This window comes from Panthera leo, chromosome D2 (genome assembly GCF_018350215.1).
Source record: "Panthera leo isolate Ple1 chromosome D2, P.leo_Ple1_pat1.1, whole genome shotgun sequence".
In the NCBI taxonomy this organism is placed as follows: domain Eukaryota; kingdom Metazoa; phylum Chordata; class Mammalia; order Carnivora; family Felidae; genus Panthera; species Panthera leo.
Genome location: NC_056689.1, coordinates 7,906,741 through 7,932,032, shown reverse-complemented (window position 1 = coordinate 7,932,032; position 25,292 = coordinate 7,906,741). Strand labels below are relative to the sequence as shown.

The following is a 25,292-nucleotide window of genomic DNA, read 5'->3' as shown; positions in this document are numbered from 1 at the left end:
GACATTTAAGGACGGGGTTGTGGAGTTGGTTTCCTTGCTGGCTGGCCGACAATGAGGACACGTCACTGATTGTAGGTAGAGACTGAAAGAACACTGGATGTTGTGGCGCTTAGCCCACTGGCCAAGATATTCATGTTTCCTGTGCCGATACAGGAAAGGGGTGACTGGCTTGCTCAGTATCTGTGACAGTGAGGAAGCACAGAGGAAATGGAATTATGAGGTCTGGGGAAGCGGGCGGCTGTTGTTGAGTGCCAGTGGTGTTTTAAAGAGAGAAAATTGCAGACCCGGGCAATCACTCACCACTTCAAAGCAAAGGGTGCAAGTCCTAAGACCTTTTCAGTGGCATTTCAACACCTCGTCGTCTACAGTCAGAGGGCAAACTGATTTCTACCAGAATCATGGTCATGAACTAATTGCCAGGAGAGTGGGACTTCGGGAAGGTTGAACTGTCAGTGCTGGAAAGAATCTATGTCATATTTGGGGCTTTGATAGGGAACTAGGACTCTGAGACTGTCTGAATGAGAACTTTGGAAGCTTACATCTCAGGGTTCCCTGAACCCACTCCTCTTTGTTGGAGCATAATGCCCCCTCTGACTTATCTTTCAGAACAGGTCTTCTCCTCCTGAAGATCCTCCCCAGTGCCTTCCTGGATGCTCCATCACCAGCACTGGTTGAGGTCCCCAGTGGCTGGACTGGAGCGTGTTGGGTCTGCTGAGGGAGAGGTGAGATTGTAGGCTAAGAGAGCTACAAAATCTGGCTAATACGCATATGACCGCAGAAGTTGGAAGAGTCCGCCTAAATGTTAGATAGAAAGGAAACATATACATACGTATATGCTGGATAAGGGAGAGTTTGTTCATGCGTGAGTGCATTCCTACGATACAAGATTTAACACAGCCGCAGTGGTTCCAGGGGTCAGTCCTCATACTCTGCCAGGGTTTCTCAGAAGCTTAGACAATTCCAGAATAAGAAAGCAGACTGTGGCGGAAAAGATACGGAAGCTAATCTATTGAATGAGAAAAGAACACCCACCAACTGATTTAGCATGCCTTGGGAGAGCCCACAGGATAGAACACCTACCAGGTTGAAAAAAATACTCTGGTGAGGACATCAGCAAAATTCAAAAGCTCAGAAGTGGAGAACTTCTATTTCCATTTTGGGATGTATAATAAACTGGAAAAAATATTGCTTTTATATATATGTATATATATACACACATATATAATATAAATATATATAATATATATGTGTGTATTATATATAATATATATAATATATAATATATTATATATTATAATTATATTATAATTATATATTATATATATAATTATATATGTGTATTTATATATATATATAAATATATATATCCCTGATATATATATATATATATATATATATATATATATATATAATATACATATCAGGGAGCTGATTCACAGAGCAAAAATCTGGCCCCAAATCTGAGGAGTAACAGGTGCTTACAGGGAAAGAGGAGACATAGTCCTTCTTCATGGGGGATGCCCAATATGAATAGTTTGGGAAGAATAATTGAAGAATTAGTGAAGGCCAGTTCTCTGGCTCCAAGGACAGGACAGGGTGTGAAGGACAGGGTACAGTCGAAACGGGGAAAGTCCATATCATCCTATGAGCTCCATCCCATGAACCCTACATGAACTTCACAGAAAAGATTGGAAAGAGCCTTACAGAAGTGTCTCAGTCGGGGGGTCAGGGCACAGGGAGGGAAACAAGTACTTCCCAGGGCACACTAGCCAACCAAAAGCGCATAGGATGACTCAACCAGCAGATGTCAGCTGGACATTGGTCTTGGCCATCCCAGTGCTATGCAGGGGGCTCACAAAAGGAAGGCCCATGAAGACAGAGATGTAGACTAAACTGGCCCCCCAATGTGGGCCCCTCACCAAAGCAGATCTAGCTACTGCCCGGGCAGTATGTCTAACCTGTCTGCAAAGGAGATCTTACACAGTAGCACCCCCTGAAAAGACCAAACCAGCCACTTGGAGGCCAGTTGTGTACATCAGACCCTTTCTCTCCTAGAAAGGGCCGCAGTTCACTATGACTAGGACTGGTATCTGTTTCTGCTATGATTTACCTTTCTTACCACACAGAACCACACCCAGCACTACTGTTCAAGAGTTCATGGAATGTCTGGTCTGCAAATATGGAACCCCTCATGACATTACTTTGAATAAAGGAATTCACTCCAGGTCAAAGAGGGTGCGTTCATTAGAAGGCCACTGGTTTTACCACATGACAACCCTCACGAGGCTGTTAACCTCGCAGAGCAATGAAACAACACCCCGGTAGAGAAGCCAGCTGGGAGATGAAGTCCTGTAAGCACGGGTGCGATCCTTCAGGACTCATTATATACCTTAAACAAACGCCCAGAACATAGTGCTGCTTCCCCTAATTGGTAGAACACATGAATCTGAGAAATAAGGGATTAGGTGTCACACTAATACCCAGTAACTCACTCAGGGGTTTGCACTTTCTGTCCTCACAATTTAAGGCTCTTCAGATCTAGAGGCCCTGGTTTAAGGCAGAAAACACTCCCACTAGCTCATGAAGTAAACATCTAAAGAAAAGAAAAGAAAAAAGAAGAGAAAAGAAAAGAAAGAAAAGAAGAGAAAAGAAAGAAAAAAAAAGAAAAAAGAAAAGAAAAGAAAAGAAAAGAAAAAAGAAAAGAAAAGAAAGAAAAGAAGAGAAAAGAAAGAAAAGAAAAAAGAAAAGAAAAGAAAAAAGAAAAGAAAGAAAAGAAGAGAAAAGAAAGAAAAGAAAGAAGAGAAGAGAAAAGAAAGAAAAGAAAAGGAAAGAAAAAAGAAAAGGAAAGAAAGAAAAGAAAGAAAAGAAAAGAGAAAAGAAAAGAAAGAAAAGGAAAAGAAAAGAAAAGAAAAAAGAAAAAAGAAAAGAAAGAAAAGAAGAGAAAAGAAAGAAAAGAAAAAAGAAAAGAAAGAAAGAAAAGAAAAGAAAGAAAAGAAAAGAAAAAAGAAAAGAAAAGAAAGAAAAGAAAAAAGAAAAGAAAAGAAAGAAAAGAAAGGAAAAGAAAAGAAAAGAAAAAAAGAAAAAAAAAGAGAAAAGAAAAGAAAGAAGAAAGCTATGACTGCCACCTGGTCACTTTGGGCTTCTAGTGTTGGAAGACTTGGGGGCAAGGAAAAGAATTACTACATGGGCAGGAGTAATGGGTCCTGATCATCATGAGGTGGTAGGGCTTCTGATGCAGAATGAGGATAGAAAAATACATTTGGTATTCATGTGATTCACTGGGATATCTTTTGTTGTTACTCCCATGCCTTGTCTCACCTGTAAGTGTGTAAATACTGCAGCTGTGACCTGTTATGGACACAGTAGCCCTTAGGGATGAGGACCTGGATGGCCACATCAGGGAAGACAGCTCAGAGGGAGGGGAATCGACACTGGGTAATACAGTTGGGAATGTATAAGTACCAGTCATGGCCTTAGGGTCACCTGCAAAAGCAGATGCCATAATTTCTTTCCCTCTCCCTCCTCTTGTAAGTTTTCCCAGAAATTCGGACCTTCCAAAATCCTGCAAAACCTGTACCGGGATGAAATAAACTTAATGTGAAAAACAGACAGATCTAGTAACACAAGGGGTGCACTCTGTTATTTTGGTGCCCCATCTAGATTTCCTTTACTAAGCAGGGGGACCATTCTTCTAGTTGCTGTGGGTTTTACTTTCTGAGTGTTCATTATTGCCCCTTTCTCTGTAGGATTGGCCCCGGGCAAGTGGCAGTTGCCTCACGCAGGAGATTATATCTATTTCTATGAGTAGCCTTCAGGCAAAGGTGTGGCAACATGGAGAGTTGGGCTAATTCCCTAACTTCAAGGCGGGACCACTTTGGTAGTCAGTTCACGGACCTACGAGCTCTCTGAGATCAGATTGCATCTGGACTTAGCTGAGTCCCATCCTTCCTTAGCTCCTTCCCCTGCCCTCCCCTGATTTCCACAGGACCTTCTCCTGACGGTAGACCAGCAATGAATCACATGCACCTGAATCTCTGTCTCTGGCCCTGCTTCTAGACAACTCTAAAGCCCTTACTGTATTTTTAGATTCCCTTTGAACATTTTATTACAGTATTCGTGAAATTAGATCATACCCTCAAAAGTGATCACTATGATTATGTTAAATCTATGTGAATATTTTCTGTCCAGTAGCTGTGACCTTTATAAGGATCCCAAATTACATTGGTCGAGGTGGTTTCAAATTAATATCTTCTCTGAAATGTACTTTAATGTTCAAAATGAGAACTTGAGATGGTATTCTATAATATGAGAAACATTCCTTTCAGGAAGAAAATCTAAAGAGGAAAGAAAAAAAAAAGGCTGATTGTTGTTTTTTAAATTATCTTTAATGTTTATTTATTTTTGAGAGAGAGAGAGAGAGACAGAGCATGAGAGGAGGAGGGACAGAGGGAGAGGGAGACACAGAATCCAAAGCGGCACCAAGCTCTGAGCTGTCTGCACAGAGCCCGATGCAGGGCTCAAACCAACAAACCAGGAGATCATGACCTGAGCCAAAATCAAAAGTCAGACGCTTAACCGGCTGGGCCACCAAGGCAGCCCCAAACAGGTTGGTTTTTATTTGAGCAATTAGATGAATAAGCAGAAGTAATCTGTTACATATTCTGCTCATAAGTGGCCGATACAGAATTATAATCCTCGTGACAAATTTTAGTGCTTTATGTTTTCACCTCACTTGCTGATAGTGATGTACTGTAATGTTGGAGTAAAGAACCATGAGGCTATTACCAACTTGATCTCTTTGCTATTAGTAGACAAGAGCCGAAAGACGAGGAAGGAAATTTTTACCAGCCATTTTTCAAACCTACAGAATAATGTTACCCTGTTACATTTCTAACCCCTCATGAAACAAAGAACTTGTAGTGAATCAACACGTATGAGTAGAGTGATCCACAAAGAAAACGTGGAACAATTTGTGTTCCACCGCACTCTAAAACCATTCCAGAGGCTCCTGGGTGGCCCAGTTGGTTAAGCATTGGACTTTGGGTCAGTTCATGATCTCACGGGTCAAGAGGTCCAGCCCCATATCAGGCTCTGTGCTGACAGCTCAGAGCCTGAAGCCTGCTTCAGATTCTGTGTCTCTGTCTCTCTCTGCCTGTTCTCTGCTCTCTCTCTCTCAACAATAAATAAACATTAAAAAAAAACACACACAACAAAACCCTCTGTGAACCGGAAACCAGTGGAGAATCACATTCTCTTTTTGAGGCATGTAGAGACTTGTATGCGAAGTTTTCGGTGCACTTAATCTTTAAATCCTTTTCTTGTCCTAAACTTACTGAAAAGAAGTGGCAAAGTGAAGAATCTCAGGTCCCAGAAAGTCACCAATGTGTTCTCAATTGAATATTACCTGAATTGTCATTGTTTGCCTTCCCATAAGGAATTCTATAAAGGCCAAGGATATAACCATCTTCAGTTACAACATCATGCACTTCACCTGGGTAGCCCCAATAGGAAATAATTTGGCTCTAGATAAAGAAAAAGGAAACCTTTTAGTATGTTGGTCTGTTAATGTAATGTGATAACAATCTAACCTATTAATGTAATAATGGACCTTCATACTGTCTCAACATTAGGACTATTTTTTTCACTAGTTCATTGATGCCTTCAGTGATAGATATTTATAGAACACCTACCAAGGTGTTATACATTGTATTCATCAGTCTTATACATACATTATTTTTTTCTAACTACTAATCAGTCATGCTTTTACTCAACCAGATACAATTTAAAAATATATGTTTATTCAACGATGTTTGTATGTCTATGCTCATAGGTAAGCTTAGGTCTGAAATTTGTATGTTTATGCGTGTATACAAAAGAGAATTTGTAAGTCCTCCATACATATTTATATATATTTTCATCCAGGGACAAAATAAGGCTAAAGCTACAGAACAGTAAATGGGGACTATGGCCTGACTCATATCAAAATATACGAATGCAAGGATATAAATTTGACTGCAGATCTATTAAAATAAAAGCACCCCCAAATTACAGAAAGAGTAGTATTCCCTGTTATTTTGGCAACTTAGCATTTATTTCCTAGCAGCTTACGATATTCATGTTTGCTTCAGGGTTTACAGATCTTCGGGATCGAAAGGCACCATGAGTAGTCCCAAGAATTAAAATGAAAGACATCACTTTGAAAAGGTACCACATTTGGGATCTACATACCAAAGGAGACATTAATACTATTAAAATTGCAACAAGTAATAACATTTGACTATTTGAATAATTCTGTGAGTTAAGGAATATTACCAGTTTCAGGTAAGAAAGTTGAAGGTCTGAAAAATTAAGTAAGTTGTCTAAAGATACAGGGTGTTCTTGGCCGTCAAGATTCAGATTCGTTCCCGCTTCATTCTCAAACCCATGCTTTTCCAGCCACCCTATTTTGTAGCGCAAACCCCCTCTTTGAAGTCTCCATCATAGAATTGCCTAGCCCAGTTCCAAAAACTTTATCATATACTACAAGTTCATTGATAGCTGAATTAAGGATGTAATGATATTTTTACCAGGCTAACACTTATTTAAAGTGTGTTTAAAGGTTGCTGGGTTTTGGGGAGGGCAGGAGGACGGGTGAGGAGATTAGGAAGATTGGATAACTCAACTTCCATCCAGACTCTCAGCATCTAGATTTTACTGCATACAGAAATGCTTGTTTTGAGTATCCTAAATTCTGGGAAACCAGGACTCTTAAGTTCTTTCTAGAATAAGAAACCAGGGAGCCACCGAGGTCACTGCCCACATTCTCTCCCAAAAGCATGACTTATGGATCTCACGAACCTTCTACAATAAGCCAGGCACTGTACCTGGAAGGACATTTTGCAGAGTTCATAGGTCTGGCTTTGCCACTCACAAGCTATGTGACTTAAAGGAAGTTACTTAACCTCTTTGAGCATCAGTTTCCCTACCTATAAAATGTGAATAATACCTCCTTCTCAGGGTCGTCATAAAACTTCAATTTGATAAATGGGATATGACGCTTTGTTAGTATAATACCAGTCAAATAACAATTATTTGTTAGTATAATACCATAGCTAACATTTACTGTGTGTTAGACTTCCTCACTTAAGAGAACAAACTATTACCAGCAACTTAGGAAAATAATTTATGTGCAAATAATTGCTATGTCTTTCTTATATGTTTGTTAGCCTAGTTCCAGTGCAATAATTTAACAACTTGCTACAAATTATCTAGACTTGAAAGTTTTAAACTACATTTATTTTTAAGATGTATTTTATTTTTTTAGCATTACAATGTTGCTTTTTTAAAATATAATTTATTGTCAAGTTAGCTAATATACAGCGTATACAGTGTAGTCTTGGCTTCAGGAGTAGATTCCTGTGATACATCACTTACATACAACACCCAGTGCTCATCCTAACTAGTGCCCTCCTCAATGCCCATCACCCATTCCCACTCCCAAACCTCCCACTCCCGTCAACCCTCAGTTTGCTCTCTGCATTTAAGCGTCTCTTATATGGTTGGCCTCCCTCTCTGTTTGTAACTTATGTTTCCTTCCCTTTCCCTATGGTCTTCTGTCAAATTCCACATTTGAGTGAAAACATATGATATCTGTCTTTCTCTGACTGACTTATTTCACTTAGCATAATACCCTCCAATTCCATCCACACTATTGCAAATGGCCAGATATCATTCTTTTTCATCACATCCATTGCATATACATACCACATCTTCTTTATCCATTCATCCGCTGATGGACATTTGGGCTCTTTCCATAACTTGGCTATTGTTGATAGTGCTGCTATAAACAGTGGGGTGCATGTGCCCCTTCAAAATGGCACTCCTATATCCTTTGGATAAATTCCCAGTAGTGCTATTGCTGGGTCATAGGGTAATTCTATTTTTAATTTTCTGAGGAACCTCCACACTGTTTTCCAGAGTGACTGCACCAGTTTGCATTCCCACCACCAGAGCAAGAGGGTTGCCCTTTCTCCACGTCTTCCCCAACATCTGTTGTTGCCTGAGTCATTTATTTTGGCCACTCTGACCGGTGTGAGGTGGTATCTCAATGTGGTTTTGATTTGTATTTCCCTGATGGTGAGCGATGGTGAACATCTTTTCATGTGTCTGTTAGCCATCTGTTAGGTCTTCTTTGGAAAAGTCTAAGACGCATTTTCTGATCGAAAGCGTTAACTTATGGAAACTGGACTTCTCCCCTTTTGGTCTAGATTTGTGTTATATTTGGTATAATATCAGTGCTCTTTAGTAAGGGCAGAAGGCAGACTTTAAAACATAATAAAGCTTTTTCTACCAAAGAAGAGACAGAAATCTGCTAATTTAAGTGCATAAGCAAAACATTTATAACATTTGTAGTCACAATCTAGATGTTCCTCCTTGGGGGTGTTCTTGGGAAAGTGTTAGTGAGATGGCAAGTCTATTTGGTTCTCTGTCCTCATGGGCTGTCTCCGGAATTTGAAGCTTACCATACATACTGATTTTAAAGTACTTTGCATTAGTCTAGAACAAGTGCAAATCTATCATCCCAAATGAAAACTTTTTGAAAACGGAATGATATTAGTAACGGACTTGGGAAACGGGCATAAAGTAGACTGTTCTAGACAAGTGGACTTACGGTGACCCAACTTTTATCCTTATTTCCCCAAATGTTGGTATTTTTATCCCAATAAAATGCAGGAGAAGGATGGACCTTTGGCATATGGTTGTTGAGACTTCTAACAACCACCAATGGTGTATGTTTCGACTGAATTGAATTACTGACTTTATTTGGTGTTTACAGTGATTTATCAATTGTACAAAACAAGTGATGAAAAAGTTCACTAAAATCTAGATCTCTGCTGTTCAATATGTGGCTATTGAGCACTTGAAATGTAGGAACTAAAATTTTAATGTCATTTGAATTATTTTTAGTTTATAAACTAAAGCTGTGAAATTTTTTTCTGCTAAATGCGAGTTCCAGGTTCCGAGCTGTCAGCACAGAGCCCAACATGGGGCTCGAACCCACGAACCATGAGATCATGACCTGAGCAAAAGTCGGACGCTTAATCAACTGAGCCACCCAGGTGCCCTGACACTTTTTAAAATAAAATGACAGCACGTTAGTGATGCAAAATTGAGTGACAGTGCAGAAGCTGGTATTACGCCAGATCAGTAAAGGGAAAAATAAGACTGGAACGAGACTGTGTCTCCATTTTCAAAATGAATGGCAAATGTAATTTGGCACGACAGAGCAAAATGAAAAGGTTTCCTTCCTTCTAATAAAGAAATATTAAAGATCGTAAACAATGTTGAGAGACATTTTCAGCAAACACGTAGTGAATTTGATAAGGAGTTTCTACACAAATGTCAAAAAAGAATCCATGAAATCAGAAGTTTTTTCTGTCCAAAAAACATTTCCCTCTTTAACAGAATCTGAGCTTGTAAATTTAGACTTCTGTAAAATGCTTTGGATTCTTGCACACACACACACACCAAAAAAAAAAAAAAAAAAAGAAAAGAAAAGAAAACCATTTTTAGATGGTGAGCTGCTAAACAAAAATGATTATAGTTGGAGAAATGTTGTTACTAAATTAAAAGGAAAAGTCTAAAAATAATATTTTGCAAGTTGAAGATCTTCAATAAAGCCACCAAACAATTGCCCATATATACAAGAACTTTCTAAGAATATAAAAATCAGTTGATTCAAAATTTGAAGATTTCATGTACTTTTCTTTAGTTTTAGATGAGTTGTGCAATGGGAGAGACACTGCGGTTAATATTTCGGATAATTTTGTGTCGGAGGCCTTGTAGCTCTACAAAGAAGTGTCAGTTTGTGACTCGTAAAAAATCAAAGACATAGTGCAAATGCTTAAAAATCTTTCACGTTTCTTAAGTAATTTCAGCTAGATATGAAAAAAAAATTAGTTTCTGTCACAATAGACAGGGCTCCAGCTATCTTATTTCAGAAATACAGATTTATTAGAATTTTAATGCTGCCATAAACATAAGGGTGCATTTATCTTTTCGAATTAGTGTTTTCATTTTCTTTGGGTAAATACCCAGTGGTGCAATTACTGGGTCATAGAGTATTTCTATTTTTAATTTTTTGAGGAACCTCCATTCCGTTTTCCGTGGTGGCTACACTAATTCACCTTCCCACCGACAGTGCATGAGGGTTACTTTTTCTCCATATCTTTACCACCACTCGTTACTTTATGGTTTTTGATTTTAGCCATCCAACAGGGGTAAGGTGATATCTTGTGGTTTTGATTTGCCTTTCCCTGATGATTAGTGACGTTGAGTATCTTTTCATGTGCCTGTTGCCATATGTGTGTCTTCTCTGGAAAAATAGTCTATTTAGATCCTCTGCCCATTTTTAAGTCATGTCGTTTGTTTTTTCAGTGTTGAGTTGTATAAGTTCTTTATGTATTTTGGATATTAACCTCTCATCATATATCGTTTGCAAATATCGTCTCCCACTCAATAGGTTGCCTTTTGGTCAAACATTGATTTTCTTAGACCTCTGGAGGCTGGAAGTCCAAGGTCAGGCTAGCACTATGGTAAGTTTCTGGTGACGACTCTCTTCCTGACTTCCTGCTCTCACCTTCTCACTATGTCCCCATGCAGCAGAGAGAGCTTGCTCTCTTCTTCTTGTAAGGCCACTAATCCTTTACAGAAGGCCTTACCTTCATGACCTAATCTAATGGGTCTAAGTATTCCCCCAAAGACCCTGTCTCCAAGTACTATCACTGTAGTGGTTAAGGGTTTAATGTCTGAATTTGAGGGGTCACAAACATTCAACCCATAACATATTTTAATTCTATGTTTACTTTTTTTGAGAAATTGCCATAGCCTTTTCCATAGTGCCTAGACCATTTTACATACATACTAGCAACGCACAAGGGTTCAAATTCTCCACCTCCACAATGACACTTGTTAGTGTGTGTGTGTGTGTGTGTGTGTGTGTGTGTGTGTGTTTGCGTGTGCACAGGCGCGTGCGTGTGTGTTTATAATGACCATTTCAATAGGTGAAAAGTGGAATCCCGTGATTCTGACTGGCATTTCTCTAGTGACTAGTGATGTTGAGTACCTGTTTCCATGTGCTCATTGGCCGTTTACATATCTTCTTTGGACACATATCTATTTGAGTCCTTTGCCCGTTTTGTATTCAGGTTGCTTGTTTTTATTTTTTGTTGTGAGTCTTAAGAATTCCTCACATATTTTAGAGATCAATCTGTTCTCAGACAGGTGATTTGCAAATATGTCTTCCCATTCCATACATCGCCTTTTCACTGTGTCGATGGTGTTGTTTTAAAATTTGATGAAATCCAACTTGTCCATTTTTTCGTTTGTTGTCTGTGCTTTTGGTGTCATCTATAGGAAAGCATCTCTAGATCCAATGTCATGAAGTTTTCCCCTTGTGTTTTCATTTAAGAGTTTTATCATGTTAGTGCTTACGTTTCAGTCTTTGATACAATCTGAATTAATTTGTGTACATGGTATAAGGTAAAGGTCCAACTTCATTTTTTTTGTGCATGGATATCCAGTTATCTCAACACTTTCCGTTGAAAGGCTGTTCTCTTCCTCATGAAAGGTCTTGGCATTCTTCTTGCGAGTCATTTCACCATATATGCAGGGACTATTTCTGGTTCTCTATTCTATTCCATTGGTATGTGTCAGTGTTTATGCTGGTGGCACAAAGATTATTAACGCTTTGTCATAAGTTTTGAAATCAGAAAGTGTGAAACTTTCAACTTGGTTCCTCTTATCAGAATTTGTAACCCAAGAGACTAATATTTCGCCTATTGTTTCATTCCACTGTGCAATACATATTGAAAAATATGTATTTTACAAAAAGGGTTAAGGATGCAGTTATCAAAATCACTCAATATGTATATGCAAATGCTAAGAATGATGATCAGATTATGAAACTCTCGAGAGAAACAGAAGACAGAGTGTCTTGTGTTCTTCACCAGAGCTCATTCATTGAGTCATGGGAGATTTTTAAAAGAATAAATGTATTGTCGACTCTAATTCAAGACTGTCCTGAAACAAAAGCAGTATTTGCCAAATATCGGAGAAGAAAATGATAGTGGTGTAACTTAACTTTTTTTCATCAATATCATGCTGGAAAAAAAAGCTCATTTATTACCTTATTAAGGTGCCATAAATTATGTTTATGTGGAAGCTTTCCATAATGCATATCAATAAGAATGATTTCACACTTTCCTAACATGAATCAATATGTGTATTTTATTTCTAACCAATAGCAGTATATAAATTAGCTACAAAAAAATTGAAAGAACACTTTGTGTGATATTGATAAATTTAGAGTTGCTTTTAAACTCTAATTTGAATTTGATATGAATAATAGTAATTAACATGGGCTTTCAAATGAACTTAACTTGGGACAGATGTAGTTTTCAAATTGATAAACTACTCCAAAGTCAAATTAATTCTTCTAAAAACTTTTTAAAAATTGTCAAAGTAGATGCAAAGGTACAAGGAAAAGGATTTATTGGTAGTCAATTCAGGTAATAAACAACTTTGAGATATGTTCGGAACACCCCGGATATGTGAAACTACTCTTTTAAGAATACATTTTATGAAATCGAGACACAGATCACGTATGTCTGGTAGAAAATTTAGCTCCTGAATTGACACGTTTTTATAGGAGTAAATTACACTCCGGATTTTAAGGGCTTAATACAAAAAGTAATGTAAAATATCTCAATAATTTTATAATACTTGCATGTTGAAATGATAATCTGGATATAACAGATTACCATATTTTTTAATGTTTATTTTTGAGAGGGAGAGAAACAGAGCGTGAGTGGGGGAGGGGCAGAGAGAGAGGGAGACACAGAATCCGAAACAGGCTCCAGGCTGTGAGCTGTCCGCACAGAGCCCGATGCAGGGCTTGAACTCGCAGATGGCAAAATCACGACCTGAGCCGAAGTTGGACACAACCCAGGTGCCCCTGAATATAATGGATCACTATTAAAGTCACACAGATATTATAAAATTAGCTATTCCTACTAAAATAAAATGTTTTTCCTGTAAACCTTGTACCTGACACAGCTGATTACCATTAATACGTTAATTTAAGTCACTCACCGTAATTGTCCTTCCATGCTAGCTGCCTGGTGAACTACTTTTCCATGGACCAATCATTGGTGCTTTGCTCTGTTTAGGGGCAAACTTTTACAAGATTTATAAAGATGAAAGTAGAACAGAAAATTGGGTTTTGTACAAGAACACTAAAATTCAAGGCAACCAAGATTTTAAATAACATTTTTTTAAAGATTATCACCAAGTTAGCCAAAGTACTTAAACAAAATGTGAAGTTACCAAAAATCTGCCTTATTAGTAACACTCATCTATGACTAAATATAATTTCCTGAAAGCTGACTTGAGGGTTATTTTTCTTCAGCTTCTGGTATTGAAATGATTGGTTTGACTCTAGATATACAACAGAACAATGAAAAACATTATGCCATCCCTGTCTCTCTCATTGATTTTAGGTGTCTAATGTACGTGTCTTCAAAGTAGTCAATCCTAAATTGTGTTCCTTTGAGCAAAAGTTGCTAAACAGAGTCACAAGGATGCCCCCCCCCAAAAGAGTATTGTTCTAGAAGAAGAAATAATATGAGAACATTTAAGTTCAGTGCAATCTCATTTTTAAAGCTACCTTTCCACATTTATGCATTTATGCTACTCTAAACACATTCACAAAAATGAGAATACATCTACGGTGGTCGTTAGGGGTAGAGTGCTAGCTTCAGTTAAAAAAATATTAAAATTATTAAAACATGATTCTAATTCTCTTGAAAGCCTGAAACAGACTTCTGTTCTTCGTTCTGGCAGTTACTGCAGTAACAGCAATGAGTTGTAAATAGTCTCTGAATGGTATAAAGCAGTTCAGATATAGAAACAACAGTCTTAAAAGTATTGCTAGCTTTTGGGGTGCCTGGGTGGCTCAGTCAGTTAAGCATCTGACTTCAGCTCAGGTCATGGTCTCACAGTTCATGAGTTCGAGCCCCGTGTCGGGCTCTGTGCTGACAGCTCAGAGCCTGAAGCTTGCTTTGTATTCTGTGTGTCTCTCTCTCTGTGCCCCTCTCTTGCTTATGTGTGCACAATCTCTCTGAAAAATAAATAAACACTAAAAAAAAAAAAAAAAAGTATTGCTATGTTTCAAAGATTTATCCCTATGGAAAACATGAGCAAGTTGTCCATTTCTTACTCAAGCCATGTGATAGAAAGCATAATATAGTTTGAGGACGGGCTAAGATTATTTCAACATGTATATTGTAAACCCTAGGGAAATTACCAAAAATGTTTTAAGGGTAAATAATAAGCCAATAAAGGAGATAACATGGAATAATAGTAAATGCTCAGTTAAACCCAGAGAAGTAAAAAAAAAAAAAAAAAAAAAAATAGAGAGAGATAAAAGAAAAATAAATATGGTAGCAACATGGTATATTTTAATCACTAATCACTTTATATGCAAATAGTATAATTATACTGGTTAAAGACAGAGACTGTCAAGTTAAATTTTAAAAAAAGCAAGACTAAACTGTGTGTTCTCTACAAGAAATTTATGTTAACTTCAGATACTTAGGTTAAAAAAAAGTATAGAGAAAAATATGCCCAAGAAAGCTGGACTAATTATGTTAATTTCAAATAAAGTTGACTTAGGGAAGCCTGGGTGGCTCAGTCACTTAAGCGTCTGACTTCGGCTCAGGTCATGATCTCACAGTTAGTGGGGTCAAGGCCCACGTTGGGCTCTGTGCTGACAGCTCAGAGCCTGGAGCCTGCTTCTGATTCTGTGTCTCCCTCTCTCTCTGCCCCTCCCCTGGTTGCACTCTGTCTCTCTCTCAAAAATAAGTAAACATTAAAAAATTTTGCAAATAAAGTTGACTCAGAATAAGGAATATCATTATGGATAAAAAGGGAGGTTACATAACAGTATGGAGTCAATTCTCCAAGAAGACATAACAATCCTAAATGTCTATATACCTAACAACACAGCCTTACATATATAAAGCAAATATTTTATAGGCCTGAAAGGAGAAACAGACAATTTTGCAATTATATTTGCAGAATTCAACCGTCCTTTTTTGGTAAATAGTAGAATGAGTAGACAAAAATTAGTAAGGATATAGAAAACCTAAAAAATACTATAAATAACCTGACTTAATTGACATATATATAGCATTCTACACAACAATAGCAGAATATATATTCTTCTCCACCATTCAAGAAACAGTCACCAAGATTCTGGCCCATAGACAAGACCTAAGTCTAAAGGAATAGAATTCATACAAAGTTCTTGAGCCATAACAAAGCTGAACTCACAACCAATAATAAGACCATATCCTAGAAAGTACTCAAATAGTTGGAAATTAAATAACACATTTCTAAATAACCTGCAGGTCAAAGAAGAGCAAAATTTAAAACTGTTTTGAACGAACTGAAAATGAAAATACAACACAGCAAAATTTGTGGGCTACACCTAAACAGCATTTAGAAGAAAGTTTACAGCCATGACCGTTCATGCGAGAAAATAAGAAAGGTAAGAAAAATCAGTTTAACTGAAGTTTAACCTTAAAGGAACTAGAGGGGGAGAAAGCAAATTAAACTTAACATTAGCAGAAGGAAATCAATAATAATGATTAAAATAGGAATCAATGAAAAGAAAGGAAAGAAAAATAGAGAAAAGGCAATGAAACCAAAAGCTGGTTCTTTGTATCGTTTCTAAATGTGTAGGATGTAATTAAAACGGTGCTTAGGGAAAACGTATAACTGCTTAGATACTCGCTTAATAGACATGAATGGAAGGACTTTTGCTAAACAATGTCACTTAACTGTGAAATCTTGAGTTACGTACCCGTAATGACTTGCGCCATCTTTAAAGATGACAACATACGAGGCTCCTAAGTGCCCCTCCTCCCACGGACACCCTGAACAGACAGCTACACACGGAACAATTCTTGCTGAAAGAAATCCGGAAACTAGCTGAGCAGCGACTATACACTGGGCAAAGGAGGACGTGGTACCACATCAAAACTGGTAGGAAAGGCTGAGACACACTCTTGTACAACACCACACAACTGGGAGGGCATCCTCAAACTCCCAGCTTCTCCCTGAGGATCACAGGATTTGGACACCACATCTAGGGCCCCAACTTTTAAGTCACACACTTGAAGGATGCTTACCCCGAACACCCAAGTCTGAAAGCCAGTAAAGCTTGCATCCATCCTTGAGACCGCCAGGACCATAGCAAATAAAGGAGCAGTATGGGCAGGTGTGAGCATTTGCCAGATAGATCACCCTGGGGCTCGATACAGAGGAAGTAGGCAAAAAAGGCCCATCTCTCAGTCTTTCCCTAACAAAGGTCTATTTCAAACGCTGCCGCAGGAGGGTCAGGCTTCTAATTTAGCACACATCTAGGGGCTGACTGCCATCCTCCCCAGAGATCACGGAAGCCTAAGGACACTTCCTCTACCCTTTCTCTCTAGCCCACTCCAAGTTGTCAGTGTCTCCCTGGAGGGAACAGGAACACATCTAGCACCCCAGATTTTGTGGCTGCCTCTTGAGGGGACCGGCCCCTGATTCCTTGGCTCTGATAACAAATGGGGCTTACCTTTAAAGATCCCGCAGGGCTGTAGCAAACGAAGAAGTTCTTAATGGGGTCAAGAGCAGCCCTCTTCTCCCCCATACACCCAGGCTGAGTGCAGAGGAAGCAAGCAAAAATGCCCACCTACAAGTGTCTCCCTAGAAGGGGCCTAAATACATACTTTCCCAGTGGCGGCCTGATGGGCTGGCTTGTATCGGGGCACTGACTGCTCTTAGGACACTGATGGTCTGGGCACGGTTCCAACTACTCGGAGTCACTAAGAACAAATAAGGTGGGTTGGGTAATCGCAAAAGACATTCACGAGTAGGCTGGGATGACTGACAAGGTTCATCTCCTATAATGAGACCACTCTGTCAAGACTAGGAGAGGTAGCTATCTCATCTGATGCACAGGACCCAAGAGAGAGAGTCAAGGAAAATGAAGAAACACAGGGATGTGTTCCAAACCAAAGAAAGAGATAAAACTCCAGAAACAGATCTTCCCGAAATGGGGATCAGTACTTAACCTGATAGTTCAAATAACAGTCATAAAAGCTCCTCCCCACGATCAGGAGAACAATGCATGAACAAAGCGAGAATTTCAACGAAGAGATAGAAACTATTAAAAAGTACCAAACAGAAATCACAGAACTGAAGAATAAAATGACTGAACTGAAAAATTCAGTTGAGAGTTTCAATAGCAGGCTAGATCAAGTGGAGTGAAAGATTAGTCTTCACTAACCACAGAGCAGTGGGATTCATTTAAGCAGAGGAGCAAAAAGAAAAAAGAACGAAAAAGATTGAAGACAGTTGAAGGGTTTATGGGACATTCACAAATGGACCAATATACACATTATACAGTTCCCAGGAGAAGAAAGAGAGAAATGGGTAGAAAGCTTATTAAAATAATAATGATAATAATAGTAATAATAATAACAGCTGTAAATTTACCTAATCTAAGGAAAGAAACAGGCATTCAGATCCAGGAAGCCAAGAAACTAACAAAGGAGATGAATCTCGAAAGACCCACACCAAGGCACATTATAACCAAATTGTCTGGAGTTGAAGACAAGGAGAGAATCTTAAAATATTAAGAGAAAATGACTTGTTATCTACAATGGAACTTCATAAGACTATCAGCAAGTTTTTCAGCAGAGACTTTGCAGGTCAGAGGGAGTGGCATGATATGTATATTCAAAATGCTGAAAGAAAGAGAAAGAAGAAAGAAAGAAAGAAGGAAAGGAAGGAAGGAAGGAAGGAAGGAAGGAAGAGAAAGAAACCCACCAACCGAGAATATTCAACACAGCAAAGTTGCCTTTCAAAATTGAAGGGAACATAGTTTGCCAGACAAGTGAAAACTGTAGTTTATCACCACCAAATGGGTCTTGTAAAAAACATTAAAGAGGCTTCTTCGCAGTGAGATGAAAGGATGATACTAAGAAACAGGAAATCACATGAAACTATAAAACTGACTGGTAAGGTAAATATGTAGTTAAATTCAGAATTCTTTAACGTTTCATGGCGGTGGGTGAATCTTGAGATTTCTTTTGTAAAATTAGCAAGCAGCGATCGTGAACGTATGGTAGGAAAGGAGAATGTGCTAGACCACAAAGGCTTTTACAGATATATTAGCGGAAAGTACTTTCAGCAGTTGAGAATGTGGAAAACGACTTCTTTAAAATTATGACTACCATTTAGAAAATCTGCCTTTACTTACGCGTGTGTGCAGTTTGACGATTGCTGTCCCACCCAATGCTTCGACTCCTTTTGCAATATCCCCCCTATTGTGCTCATCCAGGTTTAGCAGGCTTCCCCAGTTGGGAGAGCTACTTCCTGAGGAAATTTTTTCCATTTTTAGATGTATCTACTTAAAATCATTCCTTACATATGTTCTTTGCGTTAAGCCAGAATCTATTTTCTTATAGTTTCATCAATTGATTTTAGTATACCGATATATCTAATTATGTGTCTCTCTTAAGATCTTTTCCATATTTGAAGATAACTCTCATGTTTTCCTGAAGTTTTCTCCAGGCTAGAAATTTCTAGCCTTCTTACCTATTCAAATAAGTTCATTTCAATTTTGCTTACCATCCTGGACACCTTTCTTTGGAATGATACCAGTTTCTGAATGATCCTCTTAAAATCCGGGTTCCAGCCCTGAACACAGTATTTTAAATGTGATCTGGCTAGTCTAAATAGTGTGGGACTATCACCTGTCTTGCTCTGCAGCTATAATTCATTTATATTTATTTTTTGTCTTGACAGCTTTCTTATATTAACTCATAATGAGCTTAAATCCAAGGAAAATTCTAAGCCCCCTTCCCTTGATTCTGTAAAATTATTTTCTAGATACTTTGAATAGCCTTGTCCAGTTTTTTTTTTGGTTAAATTTGTGTCAGTGACTCGTATGGAAATCTCTTGAACTCCTGATCTTAAAATAACCCTAGGAGGCTCTCTTGATTTTAGGCCATCTATAACACGGTTAACTGAAAACAGGTGGAGCTCTGCATCACACTGGTAGATATCCTTTGCTGATTGGCATGATATTTTTCTATTATTGTAGTCATATCATAAAAAAGCACTCCCTGAGAAAGTATTTTCAACACTGAAATTGCCCCCACTGAATTACCATTCAGCCTGTCTTAGTTTAAGCATTATCCTTGAAAGACTTGTATACCTTCCAGGCAAATAGTGAACTCTGTTTCTGAGAATTCTACCTTTGATTATAGTTGTCAAGGATACTGAATTGACTATGACAAGGTTTCTCTTGGTGCTTAAGTTCTAGTAAGTAAACAATAAAGAAGTGAGTAAAAAAAAGCAAGGTAGTTTCCAAAAGTATTAAGTGATGGGAAGAAAATTAAAGGGGTTAGTGGAATAGAGAGTCACAAGGTGGTTGTTTTAAGTCAAATGGTTAGAGAAGGCTTCTTTTAGGTGACTTTTAAGTGGGATTTATTTAGGTATTTAATGTTTATTTTTGAGACAGAGAAAGAGAGAGAGAGAGAGAGAGAGAGAGAGAGAGAGCGCGAGAGCACGAGCAAGCGGGGGAGGGGCAGAGAGGGAGACAAAATCCGAAGCAGGCTCCAGGCTCTGAGCTATCAGCAGAGCCCGATGTGGGACTCGAACTCATGAACTGTGAGATCATGACCTGAGTTGAAGTCAGACGTTTAACTGACTGAGCCACCCAGGCACCCCTTAAGTGGGATTTAAACGAGCATAAGGAAACATCAGGAATAGGAAAGAAGATAAAAGTTCAAGGTGACGAGCAAGACTAAATTTAAACACGTCCGTTTTAGCTATTTTGCACTCCTCCTTTCTTTAGTCATTCCCAAATTTCCCAGAAAGAACACCCTAGTAACAGCAGCCGACCACGGACCCACAACCCTACAGTTATAGCTCTGGGCTAATACAACCCATTCTGGAGGGTGGGGGTGGAGGCTGAGGCTAGCCCACTCTCTGAAGACTAAGGTAATGAGACATCACAAGCCACCGTGGCTACCTCTGTTCAACGGTCATAACAATCCCCAGTTCTCCATAACTTTCTAAAGAAAATATTATTGATCATAGCAGAAAAGCATAAGAGAATGAAGGATTGATGCAAATTCGCAACTGGAAACACAAGTCAAAAAAGTATGCTTAGACTCCAGAACTGCATAAGCAAATGTTTACCACTTTCACAGATGCGTGGAAAATTTGAGGGTGGATTCAGGGAACATAAAATAATTCAGTGTCGCTCTAGCACAGGACAGATGAAGATTATGAAGATAAGATATAAACATAGGTTGGGGAAATATCAGTGAACACTATTTATGCCGAGCAGTTCCCCTGGGTTCTCTATGAAACTGAGAGCTACTGAAAGTTCTTTGAGGATGGTAGTGAATGATCCAGAAGCTCAGTGCGGAATACAGGTTAGGCGCAGGGAGACCGCTTAAAAAACCACTAGAATAATCCTGCTAAGAAGTAACGGTTGCTCGGGGCGTCTCGGTGGCTCAGTGGGTTAAGCGTCTGATTCTTGGTTTCAGCTCAGGTCATGATCTCAGGGCTTCATGTGCTGGAGCCCCACATCGGGCTCTGCGCCGGTAAGGCAGAGCCGGCTTTGAATTCTCTTTCTCCCCCCTTCGCTGCCCCTCCCCCATTCACGCTCTCAAAACAAATAAACTTTAAGAAAAGAAAAAGAAAATTCTTTAAAAAAAAGAAAAGAATGAATGGTTGCTTGAATTTAAGCAATGGAGTCACCTGTTGGTGATTTCTTTCTTTCTTTCTTTTACCTTAGAGAGAGAGAGTACAAGCAGGAGAAGGAGACAGAGGGGGAGAGAGAGAGAGAGAATGAATCTCAAGCAGGCTCCACACCCAAGTGCAGAGCCCAATGCGGGACTCGATCCCACGACCCTGGGATCACGACCTGAGCCAAAATCAAGAGTGAGACTGTCAACTGAACGAGCCACCCAGGAGCCCCTGCGATTGCTTTTCAAAATGCTAAATGTGCACAGATAACGAGAACGCAGCGAAACAGGCACTTTAGTCCACTTCTGGTATTTCTGGTGGAAGTTGGATTTTTCTGGCGTAGAGTGGTGTGGGGTTGGATTTAAGAGACAAAGGAGAAGAGGTCAAAGACCAGAAGACTAACACTTAGCCAGAGGAGAGAGGAGAAGTTATTGAAGATGACCATGAGGTTGGAGCCCTGATGGTGCAAGAAAAGAGGAAGCAGGAGGACATGGTGGGAATGGGGGGAACAGACTCAAAAAACCCACGGGGACCTGCCCTCCCCTCAACCGCGAGACACTGCGGAGCCTCGGGCAGACTCATGTTAACTCAGTGTCTGTATTTACATTATGCTGGTGGCAGAGGCCCGTTGTCATAGGTTATTTCAAATATCCTTTCCAGACAATTCTGAGATTTTATTTTTAATTTTTTTGTTTATTTTATTTTTGACAGAGAGAGACAAAGCACGAGCAGGGGAGGGGCAGAGAGAGAGGGAGACACAGGCTCTGAAACAGGCTCCAGGCTCTGAGCTGTCAGCACAGAGCCCCACACGGGGCTCGAACTCACGAACTGTGAGATGGTGACCTGAGCCGAAGTCGGACGCTCAACCGACTGAGCCACCGGGGCGCCCCACAATTCTGAGATTTCAGAATGGGGTTGCAACAATCTCTCCAACTAGACTGTAAACAACTTTAAGGCAGGGATTGATGAATTTATTCAGTCTACCGTATCAGCTTTACTTGCTTTATACCAAATAGATGCATATATACATCTATAAATGAATAAATACATGGCTTCTATAAAACATTTGAAATTAATAGAAAAAATATAAGTACATCTGTTTCCTCTCCTATTTCTCTAATACTGCGTATGTCCTTGTTTCTGTGTGTGTTTCCCATCCTCTGGGATTCTACTGGTTTCGAAGCAGTTTTTCATCATTATACGATGAGTACTTTTCCCATACACCCTTAAACGTTTAAGCCGTATTTTCTTAGTAGCTTTATTCAAATGTTCAGATAGCTATAATCTGATCAATCAAATCCCATTGATTGTTTACCGGAATGTTTCTAATAACACTGAGGGAAACACGTTTCTACATAAATCCTAATGTATAGCTATACGCTATTTTCCTAAGATAAATGTCTACATCTGGTATCTCTCATTTAAAGGACAGTTTTAGGGCTTTTGATATATGATCAAACGCTACTCCGGTCAATTTAGCCATCGCACTTCCATCACTACTGCATTAAAGTGCGTTCTGCTACATTCCTGCCAATTGTAGGCACATAACCTTTTGAAAAGCAATTCCCAAAAAATAAAAAACGATATCGCATTTTTGGGGCTTTTTTTGGTATTGCATTTTAATTTTTATCTGAATATAGGAAAGTTAAACCTTCTAATCTGTTTATTGGACTTCTGTTATTTCTTTCTGTTCAAAAATTGAATCTGCACATTTTCGTTTTGGATTTTGTCACTTAATTGTGTCTTTAAGATTTTATATAAGGATATTTAGCTTTCATCTTTCATACCTGCCCCCAGATTTGCTACTTGTATTTTGTCTTGTGCATTTTGGACATACAAGTTGTAAATAATTATGTATTGTTTTCCTGTTCAGTTCCATCTTTTATTTTTATGTAGGTCTTCTTACAGACTATATATATTCATCTATATTTTCATCTAGTTCGTCTTTTATCAGACGTACGTACCGATCCACCACCAATGACGTATGGTAATTTTTTATGACCTAATTTTTACATAAAGTAAACCTTCCAATTTTTAAATGTTTTCATTGTAATTGACTACCATTGTCAACTACCATTGACTACCATTGTCATAGCTATTCAGTTTCTGTAGTTTTCCAGGTGATAATTTATCTGCAATCCACTGTAACTTAATTCTTTATGTTTTAATAGTTGGTCGTTCTCACTGAGAATTTCCAGGACAATGTTGGGGGGAAACAGATCAGCGATAAAGGCATGAACCCTGTCCTGTCCACCTCTGCATCCCACAGGATATCGGAACGTGTTCCGGCAAAAAAACATTTACTGAAGAGCGGAGCGATCTCACGTTTTCTGGTCAATCACACATCTGTAATCGTCACAGATCTGAAACGAAGACACTAGTGTCCCCATTCCCCAGATGGAGAAACTGAGGCTCGAGCTGAGGTAACACACACAGAGCCCGGAGGCCAATCTTATTAGAACCTTCCCAGGATTCCGACATCCTTCGGGGCATCGCTGGTGCGGTCCCCCCTCCGCCCCTCAAGACCGCAGTGTCACGTCGGCAGGGGCGCGCACGGGGCCCGGGGCTCAGCTGCGGCTCCAGCCGAGGGGGGGGGGGCAGGTGCGCGCGCCGTCCCCCCCCCCCACCCACCCCCGCCCACCCCCGCCGCTCGCCTCGCGCCTGCCCCCTGCAGGCCGGCCGCGGGGCTGCTCGCGGGCGGGGCGGGCCCGGAGCGCGGAGCGGGGTGCGGACATGGCGCGGGTGCTCATCGTGGGCGCCGGGCTGACGGGCAGCCTGTGCGCGGCGCTGCTGAGGAAAGAGACGCCCCGGCCTGTGCACCTCACGGTGTGGGAAGAGGCCGGGGACTCAGGTGGGTCGTCCGGAGGCCGAAACCGGGGCAAGGAGGCCGCCGCGGGCCGGGGTTTCCAAGGCGGCGAGCGGCCCCCCCTGGGGGAGTCGGTGAGAAAAATCCAGTGGCGGCCGCGGCCGGCGGGTCCCGGCAGCGGCATGCGCAGTGCGCGCCCGGCCACGTGACCAGGGCCTCAGACCTACCCGCCCCCCCCCCCCGCCCCCAGGGCCCGACGGTGGGGGGGGGGCTGTGACCCTGGCGCGGTGGGGGGTGGTGTCGGGGAGCGGGAGGGGTCCCCCGGCAGGAGGAGCGAGGGGAACCGGCGAAGCGGGAGGAGGGGAAGGAGGGGTGGGGGGAGGGAGGAGTGAGAGGAGCGGGAGGAGCCCCGGGCCCCGGGAGGGAGGGAGGGAGGGAGGGGGAAAGGAAGGGAGGAGCGGGAGGATCCCCGGGCGGGAGAAAGGGAGGAGCCCGGAGGAGCTCTGGCCGTTTGCAACGCTTGGGCCTGGGGTCTTGGCCAATACGTGGGCTTACATCGCGGCCTGCTGGTGCCTTCGTGGCCTTCTCCCCGCCTCGAGGATCCCGAAGTGCCCGTTGGCCAGGACTTTACGAAGACCTACTTTACGGAATCCTTGTTTTCTCATGAAACCTGAGTGCAAGAGTGAAAGCATTCCTTGACTGATGCATCCTGACGTGTCATTCGTTGTGTCGTTTTATTTGATCCATTCATCCGTTCTTTAATGAAACATGGGAGTCCGTGCTCCCGGCGCCGAGCTGAGCAACGCTTGCCGCCCCATTCTTGTGCCCTCTTTGAGAAAGGGCCTCACGGTGACCAAATTGTCTCTGGACTGCTTCCTGACCATGGTAGGTTGCAGAGCCTAAAACTGAAACAAAAAAAAAAAAACCACCAAAAGGTCTTTTTAAAATACGGCTATGATCTGTTCGGCCCGACCTGAGCTGAACAGCCTGAATCTCAGGAGGTTCATTCTGATGCACTAAGACGTTTCCTGTGGATTCATTCAAGGGGGGAGAATGGCTACGGCCCGGAGTCCTTGCAATCCACAGAGCACCGTTGACTTGGGAGCCCAGTACATCACCCGCACTCCCCATTATGCTAAAAAACACCAAAGGTGAGTTAGTTGCAAGGGATGGAATCCTTCTTACGGGGTGTATGATGTAAACATGTTGAGATCGTCCATTTTTAACTCTGCCTCTTGTAATAAAATATAGTGAGGGCAGGACAATATTGTCGCTGTCGGTGGTGGTAGCAGGAAGAGGTGAACCTGAGTGAAGTGGATAAGCTGGGATACAGGTCTCCCGGGGTTATTGAGAAGACGGGAGGAGCTCTTACCCCACGGGGGCTCAGTAAATGTGCTTGACCGAGTCAGGGTTGAGGAAGAGGGAGGCTGGCTGTGATGCCAGGCAGTCTGCACCAAATTCAAGATTGGTGCCCTGCCTGCCTTTCTGGTTACCTTCACTGACTTTAATTTTGAAATATGCAAGAAAATGGGCCTTCTGCTAATGTCAGCAGAAGTTTTATGGATTCTCCAAACGTTGCTGTTCGTCACTTGAATTCTGTTTTATTAGTATTTTTTTTAAGTAAGCTCTGTGC

At 40.6% G+C, this 25,292-nt stretch overlaps 2 protein-coding genes across 18 annotated transcripts in view; one reads left to right on the top strand and one right to left on the bottom strand.

Annotated features, from left to right (window-relative positions):
* Nucleotides 1-19,330, bottom strand: part of LOC122202021 (lipase member J-like) — a 36,823-nt gene extending 17,493 nt beyond the window's left edge. For 2 of the 12 annotated variants that reach the window (XM_042908142.1, XM_042908150.1), the window contains exons 1-4: nucleotides 19,262-19,316; nucleotides 18,350-18,465; nucleotides 6,109-6,220; nucleotides 5,405-5,522 (exon numbers count right to left, since the gene is read on the bottom strand). In XM_042908142.1, the coding sequence (XP_042764076.1) occupies nucleotides 5,405-5,522; nucleotides 6,109-6,220; nucleotides 18,350-18,426 (307 nt within the window). In that variant the 5' untranslated portion in view covers nucleotides 18,427-18,465; nucleotides 19,262-19,316. The other 10 variants (XM_042908148.1, XM_042908144.1, XM_042908146.1 and 7 more) reach the window with 10 other exon arrangements.
* A 4,234-nt stretch (nucleotides 19,331-23,564) lies between these two features.
* RNLS (renalase, FAD dependent amine oxidase) overlaps nucleotides 23,565-25,292 on the top strand; it is a 278,494-nt gene continuing 276,766 nt past the window's right edge. For 5 of the 6 annotated variants that reach the window (XM_042908355.1, XM_042908352.1, XM_042908354.1 and 2 more), the window contains exons 1-2: nucleotides 24,124-24,544; nucleotides 24,705-24,810. In XM_042908355.1, the coding sequence (XP_042764289.1) occupies nucleotides 24,421-24,544; nucleotides 24,705-24,810 (230 nt within the window). In that variant the 5' untranslated portion in view covers nucleotides 24,124-24,420. Of the gene's footprint in view, nucleotides 23,705-24,123; nucleotides 24,545-24,704; nucleotides 24,811-25,292 lie in introns of those variants that run through there. The other variant, XM_042908353.1, reaches the window with a different exon arrangement.